Source organism: Morone saxatilis, unplaced genomic scaffold (assembly GCF_004916995.1).
Source record: "Morone saxatilis isolate NCDOM2014 unplaced genomic scaffold, NCSU_SB_2.0 Contig8, whole genome shotgun sequence".
NCBI lineage: Eukaryota > Metazoa > Chordata > Actinopteri > Moronidae > Morone > Morone saxatilis.
This window is the reverse complement of record NW_023340257.1, coordinates 18,240,653-18,254,233: the sequence shown is the minus strand read 5'-3', so window position 1 is coordinate 18,254,233 and position 13,581 is coordinate 18,240,653. Positions and strand designations below refer to the sequence as shown.

General features: G+C 38.3%; 2 protein-coding genes across 2 annotated transcripts in view; both read left to right on the top strand.

The window, feature by feature from the left end:
- The first annotated feature begins 5,089 nt into the window (after nt 1-5,089).
- Nucleotides 5,090-10,686, top strand: LOC118342077 (zona pellucida-like domain-containing protein 1). Its single transcript, XM_035680508.1, has 10 exons — nt 5,090-5,195; nt 6,842-7,062; nt 7,179-7,360; nt 7,739-7,811; nt 8,543-8,640; nt 8,961-9,041; nt 9,254-9,425; nt 9,510-9,615; nt 10,265-10,294; nt 10,514-10,686. The coding sequence occupies exons 1-10, from the start codon at nt 5,090-5,092 to the stop codon at nt 10,684-10,686; spliced, it is 1,242 nt and encodes a 413-aa protein (XP_035536401.1).
- Nucleotides 10,687-13,284: 2,598 nt separating this feature from the next.
- Nucleotides 13,285-13,581, top strand: part of si:ch211-229d2.5 (zona pellucida-like domain-containing protein 1) — a 4,093-nt gene continuing 3,796 nt past the window's right edge. Inside the window, exon 1 of the mRNA XM_035680506.1 lies at nt 13,285-13,381. Within this exon, the coding sequence (XP_035536399.1) occupies nt 13,285-13,381 (97 nt within the window). The remainder of the gene's footprint in view (nt 13,382-13,581) is intronic.

Below are 13,581 nucleotides of genomic sequence, written 5' to 3'. Positions count from 1 at the left end.
ATGTTTATGTGCACTACTTTAATTTGTACTGTCATCTATGGCAACAAATAAACAATCTTTTTTCCCCAAGTACACTGTGCAATCGGTCCTCTGCTGAGTTTCTGGCTTTTGGAAACATTAGTCACTGGGGATCAAATCGCAGCAGGGCCTTTGATGAGGGCTTTACTTTCCTGCCTGTGTTAAAAACTGGAGCGTCAGATTACAGGCGCACTCTCACAGGTTTTCTGATGCAGCCCAGATTGTGTGATTTAGATGTCTGTTTGTTGAGTCTGGATGTTTCAGGTTGATCAGATAGAGACAGCTCTATCAGGCAGATCTAAGTGTGGCGGTTGGTCCTGAGCCATTAAAAGTCTCTGAGCACAATGACCTGCAGGAAACATTCACAAATCTCAGGAGAGTTGTGACTCATGGTATAATGGCGTAAGAAAAAGAAAGTTTCTCTTCAACACTGCTAGTAGAGGAGGTCCAACAAAAGGTGAAATAAGGGAGCTTCTCACAGATCATGCTATGATTTTAATGCCAAAATACAGATAACTTATGATGAAAATTACAATGAAGTAAATTAATATCATACCTAAGACATTGGGCATTGTTTTGGGTGTAATAGGCACGTGTTTTTCACAGACCTCACCTTATATTTTAAAGAAAGTCATTTGACTGAAACACAAGCAGAAGAACACCACATGGCTATACATTGGCTAAATAGGTCATTTGCTGGGTGGGATTTGAAAAATAATAACGATGGTAATGGGTTCACCATATGTATTCATTTCATGAGTATGTGGCCATCTGATCCTGTTTGTGCTGAATGCCACTTGTCTGCTTGTAAGTGTTTCATATTTGATTTCAGCCCTACTTCATCAGAGGGACAGGTGAGCAACAATGAATAGCAAACACCTGCAGCCAGCTGTGTTTCTCAGGGCTCTGCAGGGCCTGAAGGTGTATGGCTTCAAGTCCGGATCTGAGTCTGACACGTGAGGCCACAGGCCAGGATGAGTCTACACTGAGTGACGCACAGGAGATGTGTTAGATGAGGTATCATGGGTGGGAAGGGAACAAATATCCAAGTATATAATGTTCCTATGCGCTCATACACAAATAGTTTTTGCCTGAAAGTGGATGTGAATTTGGCTAAAAAAAACATTTCCCCACATTGGTTTGAAAAAAGGATGCATCAAAAGTTACAGAATTATTTTTAAGCTTTGAAACAATTGCTATGGGTCTGCACAGGGCCAGATCAACCCACTGGGGGGCCCCAGGGCAAAAATTTTATAAAAAAACATGAGCAACCTGTTTTGGCCAGAGCCCCCAAAAAACAACCAGTACACTGGAATAATAAGCATTTCTACAGCAGACATTTTGACTTGTTAAAGTATGAAAAGCAGTAATGTTACTAATAGCATTGTTTCTATTCAAATGTCATGACACGAGTCAAGTTTCCATCCAAATTTAACAGACATTTTATGTGAATTTCAGGGAAATCTGCAAAAGAAAAGGCAAATTATACATCCAACGTTTCCATCCACGACTGTTATGCAAATGTTGCAAGTTGAACGCATTGACAGTTGGTGGCACTAATGGGTGCCATGAAACCACTGCAGAAGAAGAGGGTGATTAAAAGGGGAGCCAGTCAAACCTCAAACAACTGAAAATGACGTGGAAAACGTGTTGGTAATTTCTACGTTTCCTGTATAAATTTGAGGGATCGCTCCACACAGATCTGACGTTTTCATCTCTTCAGCTTGAATCATGTTTAAGTCCTCATATTGTACATTGTATTCTATTCGCTAAGTCTGGTTCCATTTGCTTTCTACAAACAGGTGAATGGAAATGCACTTAGACATAATGAGTCAGCAGGCACAATACGTGGACCCTGCTGAATGGAATTCAGCCTCAAACATTTTATTATTTGCTTTTCTTACTGTGACCATTTGTGTAACCACAACCTTTGCCGAACCTGAATATTGTAGCAGCCTAGCTTTCACAATTCCTTAACTGTTATTTATTGCTATAAATTAGATATTCCCCTAACCTTAACTGTAGTTGCCATGCACAGATATGGTTGAAAACATAAGAACGAAGAAGAAAGAAGTGTCTATAACCAGTGCTAATGGGTCTGTGAGGCTGTAATACTCATTGCTAAGAAATGTTAGAAATGTTAACAAATTTTACCTAGACGTACATGAAAAGAGAAGGATCACCAAAGTTCACAAAGACAAACAATGTCTGAACCAAATCTAATGTTTGTTCATCCAACATTTGCTGTTTTTACACTGAACTAATCAGAGTGTCTGGAGTTTTGCAGCATTGTCCAATATTAATGTTCTTGTCTGGCGAAAGGCTTGTGTAACCACAATATAGACTTAAATATTAAAGGTATCAGTACTAGATTTTGACACAAAGCCTCCACTATAAGACATCAGGACTAAAGTAAAAATGCTGGAACCACCTTGGGGCCCATTGTGTTTCAGTTTTTGATGTGTTTTACAAGTATGTACTACCTCAAGATTTGTAATTAAACAAATGACCACAAAGCAGTTGTCATACAGGCAACATGGGGCCTCCAGGGAAGATGCCTGCTTTGCCTGGTTGTTAATTCAGCCTTGAGAAACTTGAGCATTCCACCCCAAGTGCCACCCCATTCTCCTGGAGTAAAGATGTTGGTGTCAAATGAAACTAGATGACCTAATCATCAATTGGTATCAACCATGTCCTTGCCCACGTTATGCTAATCCCATGCAGTTTTAGGCAAAACAATGCCGTTTTTTGCATGTGGTATAAAAATAGTTTAGTTATTTCCGTTTAGTGTATTTGAATATTTATGCATACTGGGGTCCCTAAACAGTTTTAAAATTGTATAAATTGGGAATGACAGGAGGGCTGAGACACATACTTAATGCCACCCCAGCATATAGCAGTGCCCCTCTTGTGCCACTGCAGTCCAAAAAAGTCTGGAAACGCCCCTGCTTGAAAGACCTCCATAACTAATCAATCCTGAGACCTTGGTTGTGATTTGAGCGCCATGTAATGGGTAATGACTATTTATATATATAACTTATGGAACATTGCTTTTTAAACATACAGAAGCAAATGCTGCATTAATCCCACTGCCTGATAAAGAATACAATGATATGTTCTAAAAGGACATTTGACACCTGGGCAAACTCCATCTGCTAAGTTAGATTGTGTGATACGACTGAAAGATCCAGAAAAGGTAATAAATGGACCTTGTGACCATGAAGACAGATTGCACATGCAAGAGTGCACCCAATGAAAACAGGCAGTGAAACTATTTGTTGCACAATATTCTGTCTGTATTCTGTTAAAGGAAAGACTTCAAGGGAAAGAAAAATAATAAGAAGGTAAGACAGCAAATAAGCTGTTGATGATTGTGTCAATCAAACAGCCACAAACCAGACTTTTACTGATTGAAACCACCAATCAAATAAGTCAGACAATGGATTAGTTTTCAGATATTTCTTTTTGGTGCTTTGCTTATAATCTTTTCATTCTTTTATAATAAAGCAACTTGAGGTTTTGCTAAAAAAAATTTAAAAAAATGTAAAGAATAAGGCTATTCTTTATTTCTCTGTTAACAGATCCCATTAAAAGAACAAAGCCAATAATAAATTGATCTGTCTGTGAAGTACTGACTATGTAGCAAAATCTGGTATGGCTTATTCCTCTGGGCCAAAAACTACTAAAAAGTGTTGAACTTGGGCATTCATTTATTTGAAGTTAATTTAACGTACTGCTGCTGTAAATAGCACCAAATGTGTAATGTTTTCTTAAAACTACAGTACTCAGGTTTTTTGGGAAATTACTGTTTTAAACATTATATTTGCGAGCTGTTTTTGAAAATGTATGTCTTCAGTATGAACAAATAGTTTGGACTAAGTTGAAAAGTATTGTGGGATGGACTTTTGGTTTTGATCTTTTTATGGGCTTTATTGACAGTAATAGTAAGATATGGCTATATGACACCACTCTTTAAATCTCTTTTACATCTAACATTACACAGATCAGTGTAAAGGTGAAATAACTTAAAATCTGCAGAAGAGGAAAACTTATTCCTCCTGATACAAGTTGAACATATTAATATTGTTTTGTTAGATCGAGGGACTGCAGTTAAATCAAAGAAGGGTGAGTTATCTGGAGGCAACAAAGTGTAAAACAGGCTCAAGATTCCACTTTTACCCTCTGCAATGCTGGAGCTGTACACACCACTGAATGCCTTTACTCTAAGTGATGTCTTGTGCATCACAATTACCCACACACAGCCCTGCATCAGACCGTGAGTTGACTTTTATGTTCATGTGAATGTGGGCTGCAGCAGCAGCCGATGACAGCTTAATTCCCGGGATGGGCCCCCCCTGCTGAGGCCCACCATTTGTGTAAGATGACAGACGGAGATCAGACCGAGGAGAGACGAGTGGGAACCCTCTGAGTACGCTCAGGTTTCTGGGCACTGTGAAAAGATTTGTCCAGGCCATTCAGATTTGATGGAGTTTCCCATGTTCTGCACTTCAGCGGGTTTTTGTCAAAGTGTTTGAATAATGAGCCCTTCTATCTTTCTCATCTGTTCACGTAAAGGCTGACGTTGTGTTTAGTTTGGGTCCTTGATGCCACCAAAAACTACATGTTGAACTTTTCTCTCATCACAAGCCAGCAGAAGAGGGGTCCCAAACAATTACTTTGGAAAAGGCAGGAAACAGGTAAACAGGTGTAGAAAAAATAGAAGAAGGGTAGACAGAGGGGAGTGGGGTGAAATGAGCTGGAAAGAGGGGTGACCTCAGTTTAAAAGGGGCTGGGTAATAGAGGTTTTGGACTGACATGAGCGACTAAGGTAAAAAAGGGGGCAGAGGAAGCAGGATAAGAAGGATTAGGGGACCTGGGGAAAGAAGGTTGTACTACTTTGATAGAGGTCAGAGTGTGCAGCAGTTGAGGAAACAGGCGAGACAGGAGAGCATTGTTTCTGAACATCTAATTTTGAGATAAGTGTTGTTTTTAACACGTACCTGAGGAATGTGGCTAATGCAATGTTGACCTTCTGAAGATGACAGCGGGCAAACGTCTCTTGAGTGCTGAAATGACACGAATGTGCTTCATCTTCCTGCTGATGAGTAATGCCATTTCAGTCTCTACACAGTTTAATGGATACAACTGTGATGCCAACTACCACAGCAGGTTTCCTGGTGAGAATACAATCCACACACTCTTCTTTCATTCTGCCTACAGGTGTGGAACACTTACATTGTTTATGACACATTATAATGTAGTTGTGTGCCAACTATAAGGGCATTTGAATATTATTTATTTCTTATTTGTTTCATTTGACCAATTATAATTCCTTCTATGAAGCATCTATAACCTGTTCATAAATACTTAATGAATGCTTTATAATCAAGTATAACACATAGGAACCACTTACAGTGTGTTATAAAGCATTTATTAACTGTTTATAAACATGTACAAATCATACTGAGGCATACTGTTTATGAATGACATTAAATGTACAATTTGTTAGATAGTATTACAACTATATTATGTTATAACGCATTCATTGTTTGTACAGCAGTTATGGATGGATGACTTTTAAAGGAGTCATAAATGACATATATGTATATGCCGATTATAAATGCTAAATTGTTAAAAAACAAAAGTTTATTTTTTAGTACAGAAGTTAAATGGAAAGTGCAAAACGTGTAATTTTAATGAACTTTATTTAAATGTTTGGCAGCTTTAGCTACAGTAAATGGTGTACTTTCTACTTAACTTCATATATCTGATTGTATTTTTCATCAAAACAAATAGCTTAATGAAAATGTCTGTTATGCATTTAAGTACCAAATTAGCTCCACTTGAACTTTCTGCTAAATTTAAATCGTTTGGGGGCAGTTTCGTACAATGTTTTGTGCCTGTGATACTTAAAAATCTATTTTTCTAAAAATGCTTTTAAATATGTGTGTTGCATTGCAGCTAGGGCACTTAAGATCATGGCCTCTGTATATTGTCAGTGAATTTGGAGGATGGTAGTACCACGGGGGAGAATAATTGTATTCCTTGGCAACATGGAGAGGGCTTTTAATCAGACATTGGGAAAGAAAGGTTTTGAATAAGTCTGTAATTTCTTAATACTTTGCTAAAGAGGTTTCCTAAAATGATTTGGCCACCTGCCTGAATAGATCAAATGTAAAAAAAAAAAAATCAAATCATTTAAATATTATAGGCACTTTCTTTTCAGCATTTAGATTCCTGCCTACCACCCTGATATAATATAAACACTTCATAGAAAAGGACAAATGTTGAAGTCGTTATATCACCCACTGTGGTCCATAAAAATAACAATAATAAATGTTTTTATTGACGATTCTATAATTTGGGTGATTTGGCCTCTGAGCTCTGTTATTTGCCCAACATTGATTTGAAAATTCACATAATGAAAGTGTTGATTTTCAGACCTCTTTTATAGCTGGTGAATATTAACCGGACTTCAAGCCTCACCTTTGCAGCAGTCTTTTTTTCCCCATCCCACACTATAAGTTACATGTTTTTTCTTCATAGTGCAATAGTCCTACTGGATTTGAGTCCCACCATCTAATCAGGGACTATTTTACCCCTGAGATGTCAGATAAATTCACCAGCTTCACCAAAAATTCAGCGGCAGTTTGCAGCATTTTTCCTGCATAGTTTCTTTTCACGTTATTACCCTTCAGTTTTGACACAACTCAAAAATATATCTGTAATTTCTGAAACCACTCATCTAACAGCTAACATTATCTTAAGTTAAAGAGGTGCTGTCAAATCCTCTCTCTGCCTCTCGTCCTTTCTGTTCCTCCAGGTGAGCGGGACATCAGTGTATACTGCGGGGTTCAGACCATCACTTTAAAGATCAACTTCTGCCCTGTGCTCTTCTCCGGCTACACCAACGCAGATTTGGCCCTGAATGGTCACCACAGTGACTCCCAATGCCGCGGCTTCATCAACAACAACACCTTCCCCACTGCCGTCTTGTTTAGCATCAGTCTCAGCACTCTAGAGGCCTGCGGTAACAGTCTGGTGGTAAAGAACACACAAGAACATGGTTTTAATATAATCAATAAGCAACTTCATCATGTTGTTTATTGACTTGGGAGAAAGCACAGTGACATGGCTGAGATCTCTCTCTCTCTCTGCAGGTCAGCACAGCCTACGGGGCCAATGCCTACGGGAACATGTCTCTGGTACAAATTGGGAACGTCTCAGGCTATATCGACACCCCTGACCCACCGACTATAATCAGCTACCTGCCTGGTTTGTTATATAAATTCAGCTGCAGCTATCCACTGGAGTACCTGGTCAATAACTCACAGCTGGCATCGTAAGTTGCTAAAACAAACCCTGACCTTTCAGAAGTTTGTGGATTTGATATTAAGATGTATTGATTTAATTATGAATTAATTAAGATTTGATTATTGTTATCCTAAACTGTGGTGACAATTCAGCGACTGCCTGAGTGGGTTTGTGTCTTAAGGTATTCTGAAAACTATTTGTTTTAGAATTTGCATATTTTCTTAATGACCTAGATGCTAATTCACATTCACACATTCTTCTAAACTGTCATGTAAATAAATACATGTACTACAGCTTTATCATGCATCAAAACCTTTGTTTTCCAAAATTATGTTTATTCAGTAAACACCCACAAAAGATGAATAAATAAAAAGCATCCAAATAAATGTGTTGCATCTCTTCCCAGCTCCTCTGCTGCTGTATCTGTCAAGGACAGCAACGGTACATTTGTGAGCACGTTGAGTATGATCCTGTACAATGTGAGTAACACAGTTTATCTTATTATATAGTCGATGATAATTTCCATTGCAATGCATGAACTCTGAAGCTGAGGTTCAGATAGATTTTCTTTTCTTTTTTTTATGAAAATTGAGTTCATGATCTTTGAATCAAGTTAGTGTTTTAGTTTAATTAAAAAGTATCAGTAGTAGTTAGGAGGCTGAAATATCACCAGATTTATACTTATAAGTGACATTTCATATTTTTCTTACTGTCAACAAATGCTGTGAAAAGACAGAAACTGAATTATCCTTCATTATAACGAGTGTGGGCACTGTGATTTATTTTGACTAAATCTTACTGTAATGTTCACTAGAGCACCAGATGATGCGTTTTAATGCATCACTGAAAATAGTCCTGGACAAATGCACTATTTATATTTATCTTTGGGTAACCTTTGCTAAAAACTACACTGGGCACTGTAGTAACTGACATGGTTTTGAGGCTGAGAGACACAAACAAGGCAGCATTAGAAACTATTGTGAGACGGATTAATACATTGGTTTATGGTTTCAGTTATTTCAAGGGATTTATTGACAATAGCAAAAATGTAGAATACGGACAGCATTGTAATTTAATAATAATTACATTTTCTTTTTATGTCAGGACTGAGCCCCTTTTATTAATTTCAAGTTTCTAATTTCATGTTTTTTTAGTAAAAAAAATAACCCTTTTTTGTTTTTCTTTCCACTTTAATTTTTTCCTGTTACAGGATTCGACATACAATCAACCTCTCTCTATTCCAATGGCAGGACTGGCTCTGAAAACCAGAGTATTTGCTGCTGTGAAAGCCACAAACTTAGACAAACGGTACCAGATGACATCCAATTATTCACTATACTGAATATTGGTTTTCAGATGTGACAAAACTTTGCTTAAGTAGATTAAGATTATGCCATAACAACTTTACTGAAGCAAAGATGATTGAATTGCAACATTTTCCCACCACAATTTTTTTTACAGATTTAGTCCTTTTTTCCCCCTATGGTTTGCCTACATTCATTATGCCATTATGTTATTATTCAAAGTGAAGGCGCCAGTCCACAGCAGAGAAAGCCATGATCTGTGCTTTCCCATGTTCAGTTAGATCTCTATCCTCCACCCCAGCCTACAGTTCTGTCTCTCTGCAGGTGGAACATCTTGATGGACTACTGTTACACAACCCCCTCAGGGAATCCTAATGATGAACTCCGCTATGACCTTTTCTTTGGGTAATCTTGCTTTTTTCCCCTTTCAAGATGATGACTTGATAAACCACAAAAGAGAGTCATTACCTATTCAGGCTCTCCAAACGGCTTATCCCAAATGAATGCTTTTTTCCCTTCTCAGTGAGTGCTTAAGCACATATCTAGGCATCAAATCTGTCATTTTCAGTGTGTGCATGTACATGTGTGCATCTGTGTGTTGTACTTATTTGACACAGCTGCTACAAAGACCCACAGACGACGGTCTTGGAGAATGGGAAGAGTCAGATGGGACGTTTTTCCTTTGAGGTTTTCCGTTTTGTTAAACACAGACATCAGAAGATGTCAACTGTGTTTTTGCACTGCGTCACCAAGCTTTGCCGGGCAGACGACTGCATCATGCTCATGCCAGTAAGTGTAAAAAATCACGATTCTCAGTTTGTGCCTTACTGTGTGGCCTCAATGAGGACTGAAATCTGATGATGTGATTGGCAGATTTGTGGGCGACGGCGCAGGCGGGATGAAGGGCAGAGCCTTGATTCCCCACCATCAGCATCTGGGAACGCCGTCATCACCGCTGGACCAATCATCACCAGGAGTGGTATGAACAATAAACCGACTCTCAAAAGAGAATGAAAGAAAATCAATTCCACTCACACATCTGTACAATAAATATGAAGCTATTTGGCTTAGCAAAGGTAAAAAAGAACTAGTAAATCTAAAGCTCACTAATTAACCTATTATATTTGGTTTGTTTAATCTGTACAAAAATTAAGATAAAAATGTCATGTTATGTTATATATATTTTCATCGAACTCTCGAAGATTGAAAACAGGGGGAAAACAGTTTGCCTGAACAGCCTGATCATATAGTCTCGCACATAGTTTGTAAAAACTCAGTTTGTTATTTTGACACTTTGATTTCTGTACAGATAAAAAGAAAACCTGATATAACAGATTAATTACTGAGGTGCTGCTAGACAGATTTTTGTTACTTTTAGACGGAGCTGTCGAAAACTGTTTCCCCTGTTTGCAGTTGTTAAGCTAAGCTAACTGTCTCCTGGCTACAGCTTCATATTCGACACAGACATTAGAGTGGGAACATTTCTCTCAGCAGTCTCAACAAGAAAGCGAATAAGCACACTTCTCAAATGTCAAACAAATTTAGATCAATACATCCACAGAGCCACTGAAGATTAAAGTATGTGCAAAAATGACTCAATAAACACTTTCTTAACTCTCATTTTTCAGATGAAACTCCTGTCAACAACTCTCAACTTGGTAAGCTCCCAAGGCAATGTTACAAAACATATAAAGGTTCAAAATATTACCCATGACTAAGTCCTGGGATAGGTGCAAAGACAGAAGATACCCATGGAAATCACTGATTTATGGAACCAACAAAAAGGGCTCCACTGATCTGACACAAGCTCAGATCACGTTAAGCCTACGTCAAAGAACATGTCTGTTTCAAGTTTCTGGTTTTCTTCACCTTTTCAGCATCTGGCAACCCCTCCCAGCCAATGAACCCAGTGACCAGTGCTCTAATCTCAGGCGTGGTCATCCTGGGCGGGGTCAGCGTGGGCTTCTTGCTGCTCTCGGTACGCCTCCTGCTGAAGTCCCGCCTACCAACAGCCACAGCCTCAGGTGTTTGGAACCCCAGCTTTAAATGAATAAACATCTGTATATAATGGTGTCTTTATACTGACAATATGCAGAATGTGTTTAACAAACTGATAATGTAATGTGCATGTGCGCTTTCCTTTGTACGCACATTATTAAATAGGTATATTGTATTGTTTTAGGTGTTGTGTATTTATTGCCTTCAATACCTCATTCGTGTTACTCATTGTTCGGTCAATTACAGTGTTTACAGAAGCTTTACACTCATAACTCTGATGAAGATGGAGAAAAAATTCATCCTTAGAACTTGTAATAAAGGACTGCATCAGAAATATTGGTGCGTAGCTTTCAATTTCTTTCTTTGAGCCTTCAGTTCTTCACATTAGCTCTGGAACCAAGGGAATAAAAACCCAAATACAAATCCTTATCACAAAAGAGGTGGATTGTTTTTTGTTTGTTTCTTTGTTTCACTGTCAAAATTATATCATAACTGCAAAATTTGAAGGCCATGTCAAACTCACTGAAAGCTTGGGGAAAGTACGAGTAGAGCTTGAGCTGATGCGGTTTTGTCAGCTGCCTTTTCCAAGGTCTAGACTCAGTTGTATTCAAACAATGATTTTGAATTATTCATAAACACTGAAGGATTCGTTTTTCCTTTATGGGTTGATGGGTTGAATATTTTCTTAGTTCTTAAGCTAAGCAAAAGTGTTAATACTTGATGCCCCTACAAGGAACTTGTAACCACCACCTCGTTTCATTGATTTCAAGGGCAATCCAACCAAATCTAACCCAGTGGCAGCCAGTAAGAATAACTATACAGAAATAGCCCATTTTCTTGCTGATGTTTATATTTATAGGTCATATAGAGGCATCTGTATCAAACTGGGACTGTTTCATAACCAGTTAAAACCTTGTAGTACATATAATATCAATATAACTAAACAACTTTATTTTTACATTGTACAACCTACTATCTCCTAATGAATGGCTGTGTACTGACACATATTTGTATTTTTGGTTATAAACAAATACCATTATATTCATGCGATTTCCCACATGATTTATCTGACTGATATCAGTTAAGTCTGCTTTATTCTTTAATATTGGCTCACATCTGTGAAAGTTTTCCAAATGTCATGGCCTCATGGGTGCCCAATCTCCAGGAAAATGAATAAAATACCAGGTACTGCCAGAGCTCATTTGATGACTGCCAGAATTAATCTTTTAATTTTTGCCGTATTGATTTTCTTTTCTGATGACCTATATAAATGTCTGTTGGAGGCAGCTGCGTCTCACGTGTCTGACTTTGCGGCTGTTTTTGTGACCCGCACGGCTCTGCTGCATTCACTGCTCTTTATCACTCTAATCCCTCATTTCAACAGCCATTTTGTGATGTATTCAGCGTCCACAATGACCACAGATAACTGAAATGAGAGGAATAAATGTTATCCTCCAGCCTCTCAGTTTACTATCAGCGATAATTGATTAAACCCTCCTTCCAAAATGGAAATGAGGCTGGTATTCAGCTTTGAATGTTGAAGCCAAGTTCAGGCGGAGTGAAGTCCACAGAAAACGTATTTTTTAAAAACCTGTGGATATATTTGTGTGGGGGCGAGAGGACAGAAGGACTCTTGTCATGTTTAAGTGCACACGTCATGAAATAATAACATTTGACAGCGTGGTTTCATGTGTTTGACGAAAAATTGACAGAGACGCCCATCTTCCCAGGTGGCTCAACTGACAAGATCAGGTTTCCAACTGTCCTTCAATCATTATTTCTCAGTTAAACATCAACATAAACCTAATTTTAAATGATACTCCAAATATATGGGAATTTCTGCTTTGGCTCTCATGCACGAACACAAACATTCTTACGTAATTCTTCAAAATTCGCAGTTTTGAATAAAAAATTCACAGGGCTTAAACATGATACATGTTTGTTGATAATAATATGTTACAAAATAATGAGCATCAAAAGTCGTCATATAAAAGGTCTTTTGTGCAAATTTGTCAAATTAAGGGTCATCCAGGTCACATTAAACCACCAAACACCTTAGAAGACAACACGTCCTCTTTCCTCTATTATGCGTGAGGTCCCAAGTGAGTAGAAACCATACATACTCTTTCTTTATTAAGTTTCATATTAGTAGGCAAAGGCATTTCACACACAAAGTCACAAAGCCTTATGGACATTGTCTGAGCATGTAACTTTGAAGGGGACTGTGTTGGGTTTCATCATTTGCCTCCAGGAGAAGACCACAGTATCTCAGCCACAAAAAGTGACTTGTTTACGCAAACTGAGGCAGCCCCACCAAAGTGGCATTGACCCTGTTTCCATCCAATCCTAAAACAGTGTTGTGACCACACGATGGTGATGCTCGCCATATATAAAACAGCCCACTGCTGTCTTGTCCTAAACCAGAAAAGAGACTGAGGAGGTAAGATCCAGGCTAAGATGCAAACAAGGTTTCCGCGACTGACAGCCCTGGATTAAGCTTCTAAATTTGGATCTTAATTGTTAAAACCGCCTCAATGGATCTTGCAGATGTTTTCTTCTGCAATGTGTTGGATTTTTTTATTTACTATTTTTTTTGTGTTTGACATCTGTGTGTTTGCCTCAGCATTTTCACAGAGGGCAGAGCAGTGAGATGGCTTTATTCAGTGTCCTATTCCTGACCTCCCTGTGTATTGCGGGTCAAGAGGCCCTCAGTGTATCGGACTGTGGGCCGTACGCCAGACGACCAGGTAAGATGGCCTTCAGGCTCACATTTTTATTTTGATATGAGGAGGTCATATTGACTTTATTTCAGATGTAGACCTTTTAGGGACGTCATATTGATTTTAGTTTACTTCAGATATTCAATTAACGCATGTGAAAGAATGCTGTAAATTGTGCTGGTAAATATGTGTTTACAGAAGAAATGATGCTAAACCAGTTTAATTAA